This window comes from Melozone crissalis, unplaced genomic scaffold (assembly GCF_028551555.1).
Source record: "Melozone crissalis strain CALT ecotype California unplaced genomic scaffold, PUWL_Pcris_2 ptg000027l_1, whole genome shotgun sequence".
Taxonomy (NCBI): domain Eukaryota; kingdom Metazoa; phylum Chordata; class Aves; order Passeriformes; family Passerellidae; genus Melozone; species Melozone crissalis.
Window position 1 is genome coordinate 28899120 of NW_026535805.1, and position 22098 is coordinate 28921217.

The window sequence follows — 22098 nt, forward strand, 5'->3', positions numbered from 1 at the left end:
TTTGAGAAACCATAGCTGTGACCTTATTATCACCTGCCATTTAAAACAATAACCAAGCTCCCCTAGATGGAGTAGAACAATGCTGAGCACATCAGGGAGTACCAGCTGTGCTATGAAAACAGTGATTGATAATATACTACACACCAAGAAGAAATATCTTGTGATTTCCCCATGTGTTATGAGCATGTAATTAGTTGAGCAGAGCACAGGAGTTTAGATGCACATGGACAAGTGCAAAAGGTGGGCTAACAGAGTGAAAGAGGAAAAGGAAAGATGGACTATTGCTTAAACTCTTTGAAGGTTGCCAGCACCACTAGGTGTTAATGATCTGCCTTAGAAGCTCAAAGATAGAACCTGTGTGCCTCTGTAGTCACAGCACAAGGACTCTCTCCACAGCTAAAACCCCTTATTTACTCATCTGAATTGGGTGCTGGAAGACAAAGAAAGGAAAGTAATTTGAAAATTTTTACTTCAGTTCTCTGGTGTACAGCATGGAAAGTCCATGTGTTATCAATCCTTTGCGTGAACCCAAGTTACAAATCAGAGCTGCACACTCACATTAACAGGGCTCCCTCAGTCCAGAACCAGACAGGCTTGGTTCTCAGCTTAACAGACTTATTTAAGAAAAAACCCAAACAACAAAAACCCCAAACCTATGTAGGGAAAGAATGTATTTCCATCACAAGACTAATAAAATATACAGTTTTGGCTTCACTCCATCTAGTGGCAACCAGGCAGAAATCCTCTCTCCTCCTTCCCCAAAGTAACAGCGTGTGAGCTATGGCTAAAAGTTAGTTTTGCATGTGTGGCAGGGTTTGGGCTTGTTTACAGTCACTGAAGTCCAGGAGTCGCCAATTCATGGGTTTTGATGTGATTGCCACTGACAGAACATGGTTGCCATTGCACCACACCCCTGGTGTGGAGCTTGGAATGGGAACTGCTCAAGAGGAGGCAGGAGGAGAAATTTCCCAATGTAGATGGAAGCAAAGATCTGCTGAATGCCTGTAAATGAGTCGTGCTGTGGTAGAAAGGTCTGAGAAAAATGCATTTGTAACTTCTGATGAAGATTTCTTAGGCAATGGAAAGGCAACAGAGAAGGGGCAGTTTCATTCATCATCAAATGTGTCCTAGAGTCCTCAGTAAAAAATCTGGGCTCAAGCTTTCTTATTCTGGTGTGCTGGAAGCAGACTAGTTCTTACAAAGTCTTTTAGCTACTCACATGTCTGTCCTTGCTTGATATTTTATCTGAGCTTGCAACACTTTGGATTCCATGTGAGTTTCTAAACAGGACAAAAGTCACAGGAAGGTAAGGCACAGCTCTGTCTGCATCCGGGTCCATCCTCCTAAGCAAAGCATTCTGTCTGACCATATCAGTTCTCACATGAACTTGCCCTAGTGCTAGGTTGGATTTTATATTGGGTTTAAATATATTGAATGGTCTGTGCAAAATGTACCCAAATACAACACCTGAATATTAGGAATGTTCAAATATCAGAGATCCATAAGCTTTAATTAAAGTATAAAAATTAATGCTATATGTGTGGGCACACACAGACACAGAGTACATATTTTATTACCTGTATATATACAATTACATATACATAATGTAACTGTTTCTTACATAACTTAGCAAAGGATCTGGGTCTCATTCTCCTGTATTTTGTATAATGCACAGTTTAAAAGCAATCTTTCTGAGGTTCTGTGTAAAGGCAGATATAGAATGTAATTTTACATGCCTCTCTATCAATCAGGGTAAGAAAAGAAACAAATACAGTGAGATAATTTTTATGAAGCATAACTGAATCATGCCTCTGTTTTCATTAAAATCATATAGCAATTAGTAAGTGATGATCTGGTTTAGAAGAAGGAACATATTGTTTTTGTAGACTGTGCTTTGTGTACTGCTTGAGCTAAATTAAGACAAATAACCAAGACAATATTTTTCTTTGATATCAGTAAATATTGGCATCAAGAAACCTATTGCCCCATTATTTTTAATGGGAAGAATTCAGCCTAAACCTTTTTTTCATCAAGTTGAGGAGGTGATGTCATATGGTAAAGGCTGGATATTCCAAATAAATCACTAACAAGTCATTTTGGCTGAGCAGTATGTGTATCAGATATGCAACTGAACATGTCTGGAAGAAAATGCATTATTGTCATAAGACTTAGGAGTCAGAGCCTGATGAGTTTGTGTATCTTGCAAACAGTTACACAAGTAACCAGACATTTCCTGCACAACTCAACATTTTTAAGGGAATGTCCTAGACTTTATAGCAAATAGCCTTGGATTACACGCTCAGACCCTGATTCAGCACCCACTGCTGAGTGTTTCACTCTCTTCCTGCAGGCCCTCGCACGGCATGTTTGTCAAATGTGCGTTGTAAAATCCACTGCAATATCCAAAGGGCGCCAGTGACTGAGCTTTAGGCATTAGTATGTGTCAGACCTGCCTTCCCCAAGACGTGGCAGCAGCCTACAATCACAGGCCACCTTCTCTGCTTTTCTTAGTCTCTGATCCTGAGGGTCCCAAACGATTTAGAGCCCATGGAACTGGAGCCACCCCCCAGCATCCAGGAGATGATCTGGTGCCCTGTGCTTGTTCTGCTCATTGCAGACGCCTGCCCCATGTGGGGATTGCTCCAGCTCCACCCTCATGGCCACCAGCAGCGCTAGGCAGGCACTCTTTTGTCCACTGCTGGGCTTCAGTCTCCACATGGGAGGCCCTGGATGTGTAAGAGTTTGGCTATGGGTGTCTGGCTCCAAGGCAGATGTCCTGGAGGATGAATTAAGCTCCCCATCAGGAGTGTGCAGTAGATTTAACTGCCTCATAGGCAGTGTCGGCTATCCAAAGGTTATGAGGCTATCTACTAAAGCTCCTGCTAATTTGATCTGCCATAAATCCTTAAAGGTTTTATCAGCAGGAGGAATCCAAAAATAAGCTCATTACTCTTTCTCACCAATTGACTGTGATCTTTTCCCCTAATTTCACTACCAAACCTTTTGAATTGACAGAAAACAGAGTATCAGTGGACAAATTAGACCTCTTCCTGATCACGATGTAGAAGAGGAGGAGCTATGCCAGTATAAGCTATACAAGACTCAATTTTTGCAGCAGGGTTACTGAGGATCCACCCTGCAGAGAATCAGAGCAGATGTGTAAAGTCTATGTGGAAATAGGAGCCTTCCTTTCTGATCGACCTGCAGTGATACCTCAGGCATAGATTAGACCCCAGGAAGGGCATTTCTCATGCTATAAAATCTGGAGGTGGGTGAATATTTTTACAATCAAAGTGACGCTGGGGCAAAAAAAAAAAATGAATAAAAAGAAAAAGCTGGTATGTCTCCAGGAAGCTCTGTTTTTCATTTCACCTGAACTGTTTAGAATTTTTACAACTGAAAATTGCTTCTTTCCATCTGTGAAGCATTTGCTTCTTGGAAAAGATGCACAAAGCCAAGACATGAAAGACATTTGAAATAAATAAATAAACTAATGCATTCTTTGGAGAATCCATGCTGTTTCCCTACTGCTCCCCATTTTCTTATGAAGACCTCTCCACAGATGGAGGGCAGCCGTGGTGTCCTCAGCAGTAATGAGTGAGGGAAAATAACTCCAGTAAGTAAATTACAGTAGCTCACATGCCTGCAGTGTTAATAGATTCTGTTTCTAAAGCATAGGCCACAAACTAGTTTAGTGAGAAGAGGGCATCTTTCACATATGTGCATACAAAAATGTTACAATTTCCAAAGAATAGTTACCTAATAGAATCATCTGTGGGTAGTACTGGTGTAAATACTTTGTGCAGGAATGGCATGGAGGATGTCAAGTGAGGCTACAGCACACACTTCAAAGACAATTCAGGGCTCTGTTCAGTGCCTCTGTTGGCATTATGGTAGCTGAAGATTGTTTTGTACAGCTCAGTAGAGAAAGAGATAAAACAAGTCATTTCTCTGGTCTTTTCCTAACATCCCAAAGTTTATAAGTACCCAATAACCAAAATAAAATGGCAGTGGTGGCTATTGCCAGGTTCATAATTCCTCCTGCTCCTCTATGACTACATCCCTCTTTAAAAGGCATCACAAAGAAAATTACCCAGAATACCTCAACCAAAAATATGGCAGGTAAGTGAGGAATTTTCTTCTGCCCTTTAATCTGAAATGATTGCAATATAGCAGAGAGAATGATGTCCAAGTAAAGACAACACCAAGGGCAGATACTCGCTCAGAAAGAACTGAAGTCTTTCAATGGACTTGGGCCAAAGGATGCTGGCTCATGCTGACTTCAGGTTTTACCCAATGCTTTTCTCCCTGGAAAGGAGTTACCAAGCGTCCTTCCATATGCTCCAGGTAGTGACAAAGTTCAATCAGTGACAGCTGCCAAATTCTGCCTGCCCAGGAGCAGGGATATGTGTTTGCTAAGGGTTTCACTGGATTCAGAATCAGAAAGCAAATGTTGCATTGGCAGGCAATAGAAAAAGTTATTGGGCTGTCGTCTCTCAAAGTGATTAATTATTCAATGTGACTAAAGTGATTGATTAATAAATTATTTAATGGAACTTCTCCTAATTGTTGCTTAGCAGCTATAAAAAATTGGAAGGAGTTATTTTGGAAAATTGCATACCATCCTACTGTCAGGTGTGTTGATTTGCAGCTAGGTGGTGGCACCAGCCTCCATGGTCGACCAAACTGGAGACCACATTTCCTTCATGATTTGTGTTGCTGGAGCTAGGGATTGTATTTGAAGAATGCAGGAGAGGAGCCAGGTCTGGTAAGGGCCTGAGGAATCCTTTTGTTATTCGGATTGAAAGCTTGCCTGGTTATGTTGAGAACAGAGAAGATTTTCTCCCTCCTCTGTAACTATCCTGAAGAACAGAAAACATGGATGTGATCTCCTTTGGAAGCTCATATATTGCTGTAAAATAGACTCAAGAGTAAATCTATTCTTCTTAAATCTTTTCTTTAGCTTACTGTAATTTTGGGTACACCAAATATCAAGCTTTGAGGAAGAAAAAAAAAAAAAGTGAAACCCCATAAAGGCCATGTGTTTGATCCCAGGCTCAACAAGGCGTTGTTCTGTAGATGAATTTGCAAACCTCGGTTCTATCACTCTGCTAAAGTGAGAGCTATCAGGGTCTCCTTAATGTGTTACACAAAAGGGCTGCAGCACACAAAGCCTGGAACACATCAGTGTGCAGATCCCAAGAGGGTCCTGTGGAGTCTATTACTTTGATGAAGTGGTATTTAAAATTGCATTACCCAGCAGCTGTTTAACCCTCCAGATGTTGCCCCTGTGGAGTGTTTAATAGGACGTGAAGTGCTGGTAGGCTAGGCCATAACCTCATGTCATCCATTCAGCAGGTCACATCAGGTCTTACCATCTTCTTCTAAATCAATACAGGATGACCTGACATAGCAACTTTCCTCATCTGCTGTTCTTTTTTCTCTTTATTTTTCCATTACTGAGTAGAAAAATCGGAAGACAACAAAATAAATCCAAAGGAATGGGAGAAAAGAAGGAGATCCGAAAGCAAACAAACTCCCAGAAACTTTTGTTAAAATCTCAGTTCGTGTTTTCCCTTTGTGTGCGCTGACAGCCCCGATCCAGCAGCTTGGTGCTGCCATCTGCTGTTGCTCCTGCTGCTCACGCTGCCCACATTCTTGAGCAAAAATAAATCAGCATCATGAATAAATAAAAGGTACATCAAAAGGGAACTAGGTAAAGAGCCTAGAATGGGAAAATCTCAACCTTTAATTTTTGGCAGCATTTTCGAATCCTTGTGTAACATGTTAGTGGTAATTCTTAGGGTCATCAAAAAGATGAGGCATGATCAACTCAACTTTTGGGAACGTTTAGTCTGGAATTTCCTGTGGCTATTAGGTCGAGGACCTGATGCTCCACAGTTTTTTTCATGGTTTAGATATTTGGTGCCACAGGTATTTGTTTTACAGAGCTGGCTTCCAAAATCAATTGAAACCAATCAAGGAACAAACTTGTTTTGATTAGCACAGGGCACCTGTTAGATCACACTTGCAAAGATGAAACTCTCTGTCCGAAGGCTGGATACCCTCTGGGGCATCATCAGCTTTTAAGAACATTAACAAAACCCCTTTGTTCACCAGAAGGAATTCAGCTGGCATATGACTTGTCCCATCACCCCTCATTGGGCTGTCGGGTATCTCGCCGGGCTGTAGTTCTGCCACCATCTGGGTTAAAACACAACCCTGACAGGAATTTTGTTTTGGAGGTAGATATGAAAATGAGGAATGAACTTTTGTTGTGGAGGTTTCCTTGCAGCACAAACAAATTTGAACTTTTTATAGAGTAAGAACAGTGACATTGGGGATGTTGAAAATAAAAAACATTTTACTGTTGTTACACAGACATCTATTTTTTCCTTCCATACTTTTTTTTTTGTGTGGAAACCTATTTACACTTCTCAGCCAAATCTTTACCAACGATTTCAACAGGGCCAAGATTTCAGTCCTTGCCAGCCAGTGTTAGCACAAATGTGATAGCTGTTACTATGATTATATCTATGGAGAACTGGTACTTAGAGGAAATAACAGCTTACTGGCATCTCTTCCAGTGAAGTTTTTGAGATTCAAGTATCAAGAATGTAGACATGTATCGAGCTCACTGTGCCAGCACAAATAATCTCTTAACACATGACTGCAGCCACAGAAATCAGTGCCAGCACGTCTCTCTCAAATTTGAAAGAATTGACCACTTCCTCTCACTGTTACAAAACCCTGTGCAGGAATGTAAAACAGATACTAGAGCACATGACAGCTCAGGAATGGATGTCTGTCACACCAAGCTCTTGACAAATGTGTTTTTCATCACCTGGCTCCACCTTCTGTTATTCTAATAGCATCCTATGGAGTGGTATCCTGTGGAGTGGTATCTTGGAAGTATTGTAGAATCTCCTTGCCTGATACAGATAGCAGGAGTAAAGCAGCATTTAGTGTGGCAGAGGTTCTCCACTGTCATCCATAAAGCTGGAGCTTGGGAAATTAACAAGAGTTGTGCTGTAATTTCTATCTCTGAGGAATGGTCTTTCTTACCTTTGCAGATCCATCTCCTCCGTCACTTACCTCTTCCAAAAATGCAAGGCTTTGAGAGTCCTTTGGCTGCAAGAAGAACAAGTATCTTTGCATCCTCTCAGGATGAAGTAGCTTGACTCAAAAGAAGAATTTTCCCTGTGTGTGCTTTAGTGAAAAGATGCAAACAAGGTGAGAGAGCAGACTGGTGCTCACAGAACAGCAGACCTCATGCTTCAGGTGTGGTTAGTGCCAGTGGGACAGAATGGGCTCCCAGCCTGGGAACTGCCCAATCTTGGTAGGCACCCACCACTACAGTTCTGAGACAAAAACTGTGCTGCCAAAGACTCAGTAGACCTAAACCCAAGTTTAGAAATCCTACTAATACACCCACAAGTCATTTTAATCTCTTCCCTCTCCTCACTTCCCTCCTGTTCTTGTCGAGCCCAAATATCCACAGGCATTTGGTATAATGCAAAATGTAAAGTGAATTGGCAACAGAATAAATCTGAAACGCAGATATTTGAAGATACATTTAGAGAGAGAAAACCGCTTTAATATATTTGAGTTGCAACTGGAACATGAGTGCATGTGGAAGAAACAGGACTTTCAGCTCATCTTACCAGACTTCCAGAGCAGAGCCAGAGCCAGCTGCACTGGCAATAGGGCTGTAAGTGTCAGCCTGGGGCTGGAGCTCGTGTTCATGCCTCTGGGAGCAACGGGGAAATGAAAATCACCATGGCTGTGCTGGTGTGGATGTAACTCGTGTGCACTTGATGAGCGCTTCGCAGGGGAGCCAGAGAGAGCAGGCAAGGGTGCATGGCAACTGTGGCCAAACAGGGCTCTCCCTTCCAGGCCACGCACACTCCATTAGCCAAAGTAACCAGAAACAGGTGAGCTGGCCTTTGAAAATCAATAGTGTCACCATCCCCATGTCTTCCAGGGTACAAAGAGCACTTATAAAAACAGGTTTTACTGGGTCATATTGCACAGTTCAGTTTACTTTTAAGTATCAAGGTCTTGTTTAAATGGTGCATATAACAATTAAAGAGAATTCAGTCATTACCAAATTTTAGTCTCATCTGACCTGAAAATTCTTATTCTAATACCTGCATTTTGGGTATAATTGTTGTCAAAATATCATCTTCTGAACATAGAAGCGTCAAAAGATTTAAACTGCTATTGTGGCTATCCTGTATACAATGCAAAAAATATATTGTTACTGCAGAGGAAAATTACTTGTTACATGCTTCTCACATAATATCTTTATTAAACATTTGGACAGATATGCATCCATTTATTATATAAGTAATCTATGGGTTCTTAGTTTGCAAATGCTGGTTGAAAGTTCACAAGAGCAGGCTTTTCTGTGAACTTTCTGTATTTGTAAGTTCAGTCATTGAAATAAATCCTGAGCCTATTGTCTGCTTAGCAGCACTTTGCACTGAACCCCAGTGGCTAAAGCTTGGAGCTCTGCATCTGAATATTTCAAAACCTCTGACCAGCTTGCTTGGAGTTTGTTTTTCTTCTTAAACAATGCAAGTTGTTCTGGAAAGAACATATAATTGCAATTATCTGATAGTCAAATCCTTAGTCACTAGCATAACCAATCTCCACTACCACTAATAGAGGTTTCATTGGAGCAAAGCTTATTGCAGCATTTTGTAGTTGTTAGAAAAAAAGTGTTCTTTGTGCGTGCTGTAGTTCAGAGCTGTAAGGTCTTTGTGAATGGTTACTCTCAAAGCGCTACAGAAGTTCCCCGGTTCAAGGTGGCTCCTGGCTCCTCGGAAAAAGGAATGTGGGCTTCCAGCCTGGGAGGAGAGAAATAAGTGAAAAAGGAGCATCCCTGGGCTAGGCAGGACAGGTCTGCTTAGTGCAGTTCTGCAGCCTGGAGAGTCAGTGCTGAGCTGGTTCACAAGGAAGAAAGGTGAGTGCTGACCCCAGTAAACACAGTGGGCATCCATGAATCCAAGGCATCAATCGCAGTGAAAGCTCCTCCAGCCCCATTTGTCAGAGCAATAGGATTTTCAGATTATAAAACCAGGAGTCACTGTGTGGTCACCTAACCACATCATTTAGGACACAGGACATCCTTGAATTTCATCCAGTTTAAACTTGAGTAAATCTTTTAGATTTAAAAAACCCAACAACATCTATTCTCGATTTAAAAATTGCTAATGGTAGAAAAGCCACAATAACCTCTTGCAATCCACACCAGTAGCTAAGTATTTCCCTGGTGAAATGTGTAGCCTTTTCATCCTGTGTATTTGTCCAGCTCCAGCCACAAGGTCTTTTTATATCTTTTCTTGCTAGATTGGAAGAGCATTAGTCCTGAAGTAAATACTTACCATCTACAACCAAAATCCTTAAACTTTTTCTTGGCATGCTTAAATGATTGCACACCTACCACTTCTATCCAAAGATGCTTTCAAGCCTTTTAGTTCGTCTCAGAACAATCTTTTAGAGTGCCTGAAGCAAACACTGTACTTCAGAGCTCAACATACATACAGAGGAAACCAGGACTTCATGCCAAAAATGCATATTCCCAGGGTTTACATTAGTTCCCAACCAGTTTTGTGCCTGGAGTTGACACCCAGTTAATGTCCTGGACATGAACCAGTTTATATATCCATATCCAGTTTAAGCCCATTGACCCCTGGTGAGGCGTTCTCCCCACAGCTCATACAGCCCCTACAACTTGTCTCTCTGCACCTGACTTCACTTTTCTTCAGCAGATAAATAACAATTGTTCAGTCATACAACTTCACATAATCAAACACTTCAACTTTTTGCTTCTAAAGTTCCTTCAGTCCTCATTTTAGATGGAGGAATCTGGAAATCTTCGTAATGATTGTCATGTTTTCAGTGATGATTTTAATAGTAAAATTTGTACCATAATTTTTCAGGACACTGTCAGAAGCAAGGCTGCTCACTGCTGAACTGTTCAACTGCAGAAATATTAGCCAGTGTCATTGGTACTCTGCATACCTTCATTTTCCTGAAGTCACACATTATTATTCACTTCATGTCTAAGGTATTATATAAAGTTACTGTGCTGCATTTTCAGCTCAGAGAGGTCTCTCTCAAATAATGTAAGGAAGGATAGCAAGTGCAAGTAATTTTCTGAGCTCCTGTCACGCTTCTCAGGTAAGAGGATCAAGTTATTAATTAATCAGCTCCATGAACTAATTAAAATAATATATTCTGCATGTACCAACTCATATAACATATATAGGTGAAATGAAAGCCACAGCAAATATAAATAAAATTTTCACAATAATTTAGTGACAGGCCATGAAAAAGACCCTGGGAGGAAAAGGGAAAAAACTCTGTTGTGCCTTGTTTTATTCATAAAGATGAATTAACTTTCTTTCTAAAAATGGTTGATACTCAGCCTTGGTTCTGCATGTCAGCTCCTCTTCTTTTCCCTCTTTGAAATGCTGAACATCTTTTGATATGTTTGGTAAGTCTCTATTAATCGATTCCTATCAGACTGCTAAAACGACACGTATCATGGAGGAAAAAGTTGCATAGTTCTCCTTCCACATGGACCTCAGCAAAAATAACCAGCTGCAAACAAGCAGGGATGCATATTTTCCATGATTCATTCTGCAGAACCCAACATAGGCTGTGGGACTGTTGTACAGAATTTGAGCTTTCACAGAAAAAAAAATGCTACCAGGCGAGGCGGCCTGATGGTGAGGGAAGTCTTCCCAAAAAGGAACTGAACATGAATCAAGTCAGGATGACTCAGATTGTTTTTGTGATTCTGCAGAGAGACAATCTGAGATAATAGCTGGGTTGTGTGAACTATTGCTATAATTTATTACAATAAATTTCAAAATACAATGACTTACTATTGTGAATTGTTTTTTTATTTTCTCTCTATATATCAAAAGCACTGTAATATCTAGATTTCTAGCCCCTCTGTATGAATAAACACATATAAAAATATATATAGAAGTCTTCTGTATGCTTCATAGCAAATATGCGAATTATCATCTTAACAAACATAGCAACACTCCTTTTGTGTGCTCAGTGAAGTGCACTTTGATAAGAAGACAGTAATGCGTAGCAGGAAGATTGAGTTATGATGGGAGGTAGCTGGCCTTAGGACATCAAAGAATTTGTAATTCTATCATTATATGTTGAAGCTTGGAGCTTATGACAGAGCTTTCTAGGTAGTGGGTAAAAAAAAAATGACTGAAAAAATAAGCCTGGGCCTTTGCTTAAATTCATAAATTTGGTTTTTTGCTGCTTTGGATTCAAAGAAAGAAAGAAAAATGGTCTATTTGTGTTTCACAACAACAATGGTACTGTAGGCATCTGTACAAGTAAAGGATATTTCTGTTGTTTGCGTGTTCTACATGCAGGTTAAGTAAATGGTTTTAATTTAACCAACCAGGTCCCATGACTCAAGGTGAGAAAAATTCTTCTTTAGTGCTGTTCTCCATCCTTTGCCAGAAAGCTGTTCCCAATTGAAACTATATTTATCTGTTATTTACCAGTTTAGTCAGCTGAGGACAAGTTGTTCTGAAAATGTTTGTCTAAATCGGCCAGCCAGGCGTCAAGAAATAAAAGGAGAGGAGTGGAAAGAAAAACCAATATGGAAACACATCTGAAATTCCAGGGAAAACCTTTCTGTTGACTTTATGAGGATATAGCCAAGATCTGGAGTCAACAGAGAATTATGGCTATTAAAATAAGGGAAAGAGACTAGAGACTGTAAAGAAAGAAAAGGCAGAAAAAGGAAAATAGAGGGAACTTCCTAGATTCCCATTAAAAAAAGGCAGGGTCAGGGAGAGGAAAATGGAGGTTCAGCTGCAAACAAGCAATGGAAGGGAAGGAAAACTGAGAAAGTAAATTAAAATATGTATGATCATTGATTTTAATGGATAAAGATACCAGTCATTGACCTGGTTTCCAAATTTTCCTGAATGGGTGGTGGAGGCATAGGCTGGTTTCTCTATGGATAGGATATTGAAATAGCAGGAAAATTCAGAGAGATTATTCATGTCTGAAGCTTTGGGAAGATCACATCTGGTAGTAAAGAAAAGATTTATATTCAATTTTAAATTGCTTGGAAATGATTGGGGAATTTTTGTTTTGTAATTATATTTGGGGTCCTCCCTCTTAGAGAATGTTTTAATTTGCGATTTTTACACTGACAAAACAATTTTAGTAGAGCACAGTGAGTGCAGCGAGTATGTGTCAGCAATGACCATGAAAGGACAAACACCACATAGGGAGCCTTATAGGATTCACGAAGGACAGAATTTAAGCTTAACCATGAAGAAAGCCAACTTGTTAAGAAATGTGTCTGAAACAAAATGACTAGTAAATCCTCCAAAAATCAGTCTTTGCGGGGGGAGTAAATGTGGAAGGCATATTGTCTTCTTAATCCAGAACAGACTGACGCATCTTTTGAAGAACAAACTGAAATTCTTTCTAAACTATGAAATCTTGAAGGGAGACCAGGCATGAATTTACCAGCCAGTAAAAAGGTCCTTTAGCCGCTTTCCTCTTGTCCCAGCCAGACCTCCACATGCTGCTCCCTTGTCTGTTTTTTAAATACTAACATCCAAATATGTAGCAAGTAGAGAGATTGGTGGATGACCAACAGATGGGTAGTTGGTAGATAGAGGCCACTTAGTTTCTTCCACAATTTTCTGCTTTGTAGTTGCTTTATTTCCCTTATCACATCTCCCCATCTGTCCTTTTTGAGTTGGCTTCCAGTGCTGAATGGTTTCCATTTTTAATATACCATACATACATAATTATATCTTTCCCTGTGGACATAGGCAAAGAGCTTGCAGTCTTGACAACCACATTATAAGTGATGGAAACATGTGCTGTCAATGTCCAAGCTAGTAGAAGAATATAAGCCTCCATTATTTTCAGAGTTTACTACATAAGATGACCTTGTTAGCTCAGTCTTACGAACATGGATCAGGACAGAGATGAGCCATCGCAATAAATATCTGTCATATGATGCAGACCTAATTCTCCATGGCCACCACTTTCCTGCAGCACATTGAGGTACCAGTGTTCTCATGCACTGAAGGATCCTCCTCCCTCTTGTGTGTTTACCCATGTTGTGGTGTGCCTCTTCCAAGCCCCCGCTTGCTGCTGTCAATGCCCTCCTCAGGCTGAGGCCCCTCCTAGCACACAGGCACCAGTCTGGTTCTCCAGGAGAGCAGTGTATTGGTCTTTCCCCTTCCATGTACATAAAAAAATATTCTTTGCACAAAACCAAAGACTAATTTTGTCAGACTATTTCTCCAGGTGCTTCAGGAATTCCATATGGAGAAACCAGCTGACAAAAGCAGCCATTGATGATGGACAAACTGCCACAAAGCTGTTCCTTTTCCTAGAATGGAAATGAATTCTCTAGCACACTACACTATTACCTCCCAGGCAGCAAAAGACCCATCTAGGATTGCAAAAAATGTGCTATAAAGCCTTATTACCAAGGGGAAAGAACAGTTGGTAGCACTGTCCCAAGGAGCTATGCTTCAAAAGCACCAGCCTGTAGTTCAAAACCTTTGAAGCTCTCTCAACATGAGCAGATCTTCCCTTCTTCATCAGCAGCTGAGCCAGGTTTTGAGCCAGCAGTGTTTCCAAACAAATTGGTAGTAGTAAAAATTGTAGTAGTAATACTGCCCACCCCTTTCCATCACTGGAAGGGTTTGGAAAGCAATCTTCCAGCAGAGCTGTGCCCGTCGCACACAGAGCGGGCAGATGCAGAGAACATCTGTTTCAAAGGATGTGCCAGCAGGGCAGGCACTGTGACATCAAATGTCAGCGTACAAAAAGGCACCAGGAAACTTGCTGTAGGATCCTGTGGGGAGTGAACATTGTCCCTCCTGTGACCAGAGACAGGACTGTTCAGTCTGTGTCACAGAAGCAACATGCATCCTCCATCCTGGTGTTCCTTGCTGCTTCACACACACTGCACCACAGTCATGTGCATTCACCTCTACAAATACCAGGTTACCAGTGACTAATATTAGTTCTTTAAATCTTGGTGATGAATGGTTCTACATTCCCAAAGAGGAATGCTGTGTCCCACCACACATTTTTAATTGTCTTGTCTGTTTCTATAAAGCTGGGAGGATGGACTAACAAGAGTCACCTGGGTTGATTAAGGGTTTTGATTAAGGGCTCCTCAAACTCAGCTTGGAACTAGCTATTAGTACCCAAGCCAAATCTAAAAGCTGCCTATACAAGGTGCCTATACAAGCCAGGTTGGAGAAAAACAGAAGAACACAGGTTTCTCTGAGCTGAGATGCGCCCTCCCCTCTCCCAGTTGAACACAGCACTGTTTCAGGCACCACCAGCTCAGCAAGGATGCAGCCCCAGATGCTGTGGTGGTGTGGATGACAGCAGGGCATTTCTTAGTCTCTGATGCATCACGCAAGCTGGAGCCCAGAGACCAGCTCAGCTCAGAGCTATGGCGCATTACGAGAGCCTTCCTCGCTCCCCAGGGAAGCCAGCTCTGCTCCAAGCTGTGGGAAAACCACAACCAGACCCCAGGTTTTAGGCTTTTACTGCCTGCCCAGCCACATCATCAGACTACCTCATTTTTAGCAAATGATCTAGACATCAGTGAATTCTCCAGATAATAAACGACTATCCTTCCGCCTGCTACACCTCCTCTGAACGTGACCCCCCACTTAGACTGCAGCCCTTCAAGTTATCCTCCATTTGTTTGCTGGTGTGCTCCCTTAGATCTGCAGCTCGCTTTGATTATTTGCACATCTGGAAGTTGTCACATGCCTTTTCTGACCGTGACCATCTGAAATATTACCCAGCAGGACTTGAGGGGAGACGCAGTAAGGAAACAAAAACATCCTACTTATAAGAACATGTGGCAGGAATTATCAAATGACACCATCCCAAAGGGTAGTGCCATATATCCAAGCAAAGACAAACTTCCTTTCCATCCTCTAAAGCCAGGACAATTTTTTCCAATAGTACCGACTGCAGAAATAAAACTATATTATATACAAATAACTGAAATATTTTTCATTAAACATTATGTTACAAAGGTTAGTTATCTATTACTAATGGAGACAAAGTACTTTTTTCATCCTCCAGCTTCCAAAACTGGAGAGCAGATCCTCCTCATACACAGAAAAACCTCCCCAAAATGGTTCAATGCCTGAGGTTGTTAGGGTGCCTACTTCTGGTTTGCCTGTTTTCCTTACAGGCAGAGGGCAGGTTCTTTGGTAAAGCTGGAATGGGATATATCAAAAAAAAGATATTAAAAAAGCTTGAAATACAGAATTACAGCTTCTCAGTAATCCCATCAGAGGCAGTAGGGGCTCTGGAGAAGAGGAGGAAGGACCAAAATCAATGAAACTGTGCAGGTGGAAGCCCAGGAAAATCAAGCACAGCTTTTAGATTTGGTTTCTCATTCTTAACAAGATACAGAAATGACCAAATGAAGAATAAATGAAGCATGGAGAGCAATACAGACCATACTGCTGCAGTCTGGCAGCTGTTAACCAGTTATGTTTTGGCCTTTGTCAAGAGGTTCTCCCTGAAATCAGAAAGCAATGGGTTTCCTCCTGAACAGCTTGTTTGCTTACAGATCATTGGTCCAATATCTCATTGCTCTGGAGGAAAACAGGAACAACTATGCACTCCCATGCATTGCTTCCAAACTCCCCTTCCTGTGGGCAGCCAGCTGCAGGGAGGCAGTCTTTATTTGGGACATGATACTAGTAGAAGTAGAACTGGTTATTCCATCAGCCTCTGCACGTCTCCAGAGTCGAATCAGACCTTGATGTATTGGCTTTGCTCCGTAGCTGTCACTATTACTTCTTCTTTTGGGGGTACTTCATATTTGGTTGCACAGCACTCTGATTTTTTCTTGTTAAACCAAGCGCCACTGGCTACTGAAGCAAATTTCTGACAAACCAAGTATGTCTTGATAAAACCCCAACACCCTAGAAGGAGCTCATGTAGGGCAGCAACGCTGGTTCCCAGGATATCTTAAAAGCAGATGGTGATGGTCTTCTCCGATGTAAGAAACAAAACCTTCCGCGGTCTCTCTGTTGGGTGTGACAGAAGGCGACTCCCGGCCAGGGGCGGGGCAGGGAGCGCTGGTCCCGCTGTTCCCCGCGTGCGCGCAGCGGGCGCGGTTCCTGCGCGCTCCCGCAGGGGTCGCTGTAGCCCCGGCGGGCACGGAGCGCGCCCGAGCCGCGCGCACCCGCAGAGCTCTCGGGGCTGGCGCCGGGAGGGAAGCTCGGAATTGCCGCTTCCAACATCGCCGCAGCGGAGGGTGCACAGGAGGAGCGGAATATCGGGTTTGTTTGTTTCCGAGGGATATCGATCAGTTGTCAGCACGCACATCAGCAAGACTCAAACCGAAAATGTCAAATAGAAAAAAGAGGTATATGATCACTTCAGGACTACGGGAGGGAAAAGGAAGGAAAAAAAATCACCAGGCTTTTGATAATACCTAACTAGTTTGCTCTACTGTGTTAAAGAAAACTGCTTTGACTTTCTTCTTTTGTTTCTGATTTTATGCTCTGTTTAGTTTTCTCAAACAATGTGTTATAATGAATACCAAAATAGTCCCATCCAGTAAATTTCTCTAATGAGTATTTTTTGTAGCAAACATTATACAGTTCATAGTAGTACCATTCAGATTACACATTTTTTCTTTGCAGGAAACTGCAGCAGCAGTGCAGCAGTGCTGATACACTGGCAATGCACGTCCTACCATGTCAGTACCTATAAAACAGACAGTAGGACTATGCAGGGGATGGATGTGCTAAAAAAGCCATTTCTGTGTTACATGAAGGACTGATGCTGACTGCTGCAGACAGATTTTCTCTGGTAGAGCTGCTGCTGCATGCACAAGATAGTAAGACCTCAGTAAGGAGGAGTAATGACCTCCATCCTGGTGCAGAAGCTCTCGGGATCTGAAAAGGATGAAGCTTCTCCAGGCAACATCAGTCATCTTCACCATGTTGGGCATGGAAAGGCTTTTTTGTGTCTCCTCTTTCTTCCTTTTTTTTCCTTTTCCTGTCCCTATGCTATGAGGGTAACATATTCAAAAATCTTTACTTAGATGTCTAATAAAAGCAGCTGGTTTTGTTATTTTTATCACTCCCTCCTCTCTCTCGTATTCCTTGAAGTCTTCTGGCCTGTAAACCTTTGCTTTTTCCTTTCTTATCAAAAGACACAAAATAATCAAAGCCACTCCTCCTAGTCCGTGCTTTCTGTGGAAAGAAGTTGTCTTCAAAAGCTTTTCTAGAGACATAAAGGTGCATTCCCAGCACATCCTGTGGTCTGGGGTGAGAAAAGAATCAGGAGAAATACAAACCATCTTTGAAAAAAAACCCCCAAATCCACCCTACTAGCCCACTCTACTGTTCCAAAGGGACTCCCCCACTGACATCCACCTAGCAAGCACAATTTTAGGAATAAAGGGTAACTGTATTTTAAAGCCAGTCCAAAAGGTTTCACATCTCTGATTTCAGTGGAAGTGAAACTTCCTGCTTTGGGGCAGGAATAACCAGCACTCCTTGCAGATGGGATCCCAGAGTGCAGTTTTAAAACAGCAATGAGGTTTGATAAAGTATTTTCCTGTTGTTCCACTTAGCTGTGACCAGCAGCAGAAGAGAGATCTAAAAGTCATATCTTCCATGCTTGCTTTTTAGTTGGTTGGAGGGTGGGATGTGTCTTTTTTTTTTCCCAATACCACAAGTATACAGAAAAGGTACATGATATGGGTCTGTTCAATGGGAATTGCACTGGGAAGAAACCTTTTGGAACAAAGTGAAAGTCTAATATTTCAATTTTCTCATTACAGGGAAAAAATCAGGATGGAAGTGAAAATTCCCGTCTGCACACAAATGCTCTCCCACACTGGTGGGAGAGCGGCTTCAGCTACTCCCTTATGGCTGGGGTCTCCCACACTGTCAGAAAAGGATTAGGAAAACAGATGAGAAGGAAACCAAGGGAAGAGAGATAAGGCAAAACCTTACTAGTCAAGAAAGGTTGCTGAACTAATTCAGAAGGGATGGAGGAAGGAGAAATGGAGTCACCCAAAATTACTTAGGAATTAAAAACTTAACAGTTCCCTAAAAACAACTTTGTGGAAACTAATTCCCTCATTAGTTGAGTGTATCTATCTAAATGTCTGAACTCTATCAGCAGTTTACTCTATCCCTTGATGAAATTCCACATTTGTGTCTCCTCCCCCAAAATACTTTATCTGTGATTTAGGCACAACATGAGTTTCCACAGACCTGTTCACTGGTGTCTCTAGAGCTACCACCCAGACCAGTATGGACCAGGACTTAGAAATATTTCCTAGTCTTGGGCTTTAATCTTCATTGCTGCCTCCCACAGACACTTTCTTTGATAACAGACAGAGCCATTCTGCATCACTCTGTGGACACCCTCACCTCACTCTTACCATGGAAGAAGCTCAAGCTCCTTACTTATTCCAAACTGTGATGCTGGGAGTGAAAGGCCCAAGTACCCACCCCCTTCCTTCCAGCAGTCCCGGGCTCCAGAGGAGTCACACTTTTTGTCCCTCTCCATTCACCTAAGCAAAGGAACAACTGAGCTCCCTGGTATCTCCTGAGGGTCCCAGAGACACCTCCCCAGCATTAGTGGGCACCATCAGATCATGTAGGGGAGATCAATAGAGCAAGAATCGGAGCAACAAAGGGGAAAAAAAAACCCATAAAGATGAAGAATCTTAAAAAAATGACGTTACTGATGGGGAGGGGGAGAGAAGAAAGAGAATCTAAAAGAAAAGTTGTCTAAAGAACAGTGCATCAAAAGAGATGAACTCAAAAAAGTTCATAGATTTTAGGTTATACATTCCTCTCAGCTAAAAAGGTAGAAAAGTAAGTCACATTAAATATGTCATTGCCAGTCATCTTTTAAAAATGAAAGGGGTACAGAAATAAAAAGGTGGATAGAACAGATAATGTGCATAATGAAATGCCTCATTTATGTGATACCCACACTGAAGGAGCAGCTGCCAGGTTAAGAGGAAGGGTGGGAAATAGTAAGTACCCCCTTTGAAAGATGACATCTGTGATGAATCTAACAAGATATTTCAAAATCCAGTCAAATCAAAAAGAAAGCCAATGAAGGCAAATGCAGCAGATATATTTTGGGAGCAAAGTACAATAAAAATTGTGCAAATGCCACTAACAAGGTAACATTTACCATCGTGTCTTAATATTGTTTGATATTTACTGTCCATGTCCACACTTGTAAATAAGGACTATCATCTAGCATTTGAGCAGGTTCTCCGAGTTTATTATCTGGACAATTTTTTCTTTGCAATTTACACATGCAGATCCCTCACAGCAAATAGTGATGATGGTACTCATTCTAATTCAAGTGTTTGTGTTAAAGAACCAGGCCAGCAGATTCCTCACTCTCACATAAAGATACCACCAGAAAAAAGGACTGCTAGTGCTGCACAGGTGGAATAAAAAATAATAATGAAGAAAAAAGATCTTGGGAAAAGAGAAAAATGGTCTGAAAAAAGACAATGCTCTTCAAGAGACAACTCAAGGCCCCTCACTGACCCAAGAGGAGTCAGCTACACACAAAGGGGAACAACCATCTATGCTAGACTGCACAGGATCTGGGCATCACTGTGCCACATAAACTGCCAAAGTTCAGTAGAGGCAATCTACTGCAAAATGGGCAACTCCTGTAGGTGTGTGTATGGGCAGAAGTACAACAACAATCCTCTGACCTCCTCCTGTAAAACCCTGGTGGGAGTCCTGCAAGAATCATCTCCAAGAAATTCGTAAGAAACCCTGGCCCAGAGGAGAATAATAAAATCACTCAACACTTCAGAGAAAACCAGTGAGAAAACCAAAGGAGGCTGTGATGTTGCAATATCCATTTATGTTAGGAACATATTATTTTAGTGAGTGCAGCAGCCTGGTCAAAAATAAAGGGATAAATCAAAGCAAGGAAGATTCTTTTTAGATATTAGGGAAACAAAATTTCGTTGTTCCAGAGATAATGATTGCCTGGAGAGACTCTGCAGCCCTCAAGTTGATGTATATACAAACAAAACGCTTTCAATTGTACTTTCAATACCACTTGAGGACTCCACAGTCAGCAACAGCATGAGGAGGGGAATCCATCCTCAGAGAACTCATCCTCTCTTCCCCTTCACCTCTTTAATATCAGCATATCTTCAATTCACAGGAGAATAAAGCAATCTGTTCATCATAGTCAGATCAAAAGGCAGACTGGTGTGAGTCACAATCACTTAGCAACTTGCTTAAATGAATTGTGGACACTGAATATGTTTAAATAATTTGCTGATAATTTCCCTTGAACATGTTGGGATTAAAACCTTATTTTCTTTAAATCTCTGTGGCTATTAAAATTCTTTTAGCAAAATTCCTATGTTTTATGGCCCTGTTATAATAAGTCCAGTGTTATGAACCTACTAAAATAGGGGCAGTGTTAGTTCTATGAATGATGTCTTTAGCTAGAAAAGACAAAAAACATGTCAGTTTCAAAACATAAATTCAAATTATTTATTTTTATGCATGCTGTTATTCACCATGCATAAAAATAAATAACTGGAAGAGTTTCAAATAAATCTCTGGCTTTTCTAACTCCTAGTTCCAGTTACATATAATAAACAGCCTTTCCTGACTAAGATTACCTGCTTTGGCTTTAATTTTTTTTTCTTAAAAAAACACCCTAAATTAATTCCTACAAGTCTTGATTTCTGGAACTGGTTGTTACCCTCCTATTTTTTATTTCTTAGGAGACTATCTAGCATTTATATCTTGTGAAATTTGAAAAAAGCAACCTCAGATATTTTATTATTATTCAGTATTGCTTTCTAGATGAAAAAAATGTTGTTGTTGGGTTTTAAGGTGCCAGTCACAGTTGATCTTGCCTGATTTTCCAGGTTTTAATTCCAGCTCAGCATGGCTGTGGCCAACAGGCTGGCAATTCACCAGCTGCATTCTGCCTCTCTTGCTCCTAATTATTCAGCTCTCCAGTTCTCCTCCCTTGTTGGTTCTGTTCTGGTCACCACAATTAATTTTCATTTTTTAGTCCTGTGTTCACCTTCAACTTATTAGTTTTTGGCAGGTCTCCACTGCTGTTTTGGCTCAGCATTTTGCAATTTAACTCATCACTATTGTAAGCCCCCTTTTCTTCCCCTTTGGTTTTCTAAGTTGAAGGACTGTTTTTGCTAGCTTCTTACAGAAGAATGGGTGAATATTTTACTGTGGTCAGGTAGGTGCCAGGGCATCTTCTGCCTCTCCCACCAGGCATTTTCCTTCAGAGGCTGACCTGGGAGCACAAAACCATCTGAAGTGTGTAGCAGCACCATCAAACACTTCATCATGTAGGCTTTAGAGCTGTTTTATGTACAAGGATGTTTGGGGAAAGAGACTGAAGGACCCCAACTCTCAGATGAAAGTATCAAGCTCCAACGAGTTGTTTTAAGCACAATTACAATTAATATCTCACATGGGGGTTTTAAGCTTCTTGGGCAGAGCCAGGAGGCACTGACTGATGGCTTTTCTATAGAAGACAAGAAATATTGTTCCTTCAGAGAGATTTTCTCTCTTGGTCCATTTTTCCTCAGCAGATTTGTGGCCTCACTGACACTTTTAATTGGTAAATTGTTGTGTAATCAAAGTCATACTGCAACTGTTTGGTTACGGTACAAACATGCCTTTATCTGAGACAATCTTAATTCTTGAAGTGAATCTTAGTATAAATTTTGAAACACAAATTTAGCTTTTCTCTGTGGGGAAGCAAAAAGAAGTTTGTGCCTGCTTGGAATTTCCAGTCCCAGTATTGCATCACTCACTGCCTGATGACAGTGATGAGGTGAAGTACCAGAAGATTGTAGACAAACCTTTTAAAAATCCTCTAGTAGTAGGATTGATTTTGTTTGGGCCAACTTCACTCATATGTAACAGTGGAGTTGCATCACTTGGAGTAAGTTCAAATGAAACCTTAACACAGCTCCCTGACTATTCTGACATCCTTATTAGTAATGCCTGGTTTTACTTTAGAGAC

The 22098-nt window shown here is 41.2% G+C and overlaps 1 protein-coding gene across 1 annotated transcript in view; it reads right to left on the reverse strand.

The window, feature by feature from the left end:
* Positions 1 to 7723: 7723 nt before the first annotated feature.
* The window catches only part of RGS7 (regulator of G protein signaling 7), a 228220-nt gene continuing 213845 nt past the window's right edge, over positions 7724 to 22098 (reverse strand). Inside the window, exon 17 of the mRNA XM_054280489.1 lies at positions 7724 to 8852. Within this exon, the coding sequence (XP_054136464.1) occupies positions 8691 to 8852 (162 nt within the window). The 3' untranslated portion in view covers positions 7724 to 8690. The remainder of the gene's footprint in view (positions 8853 to 22098) is intronic.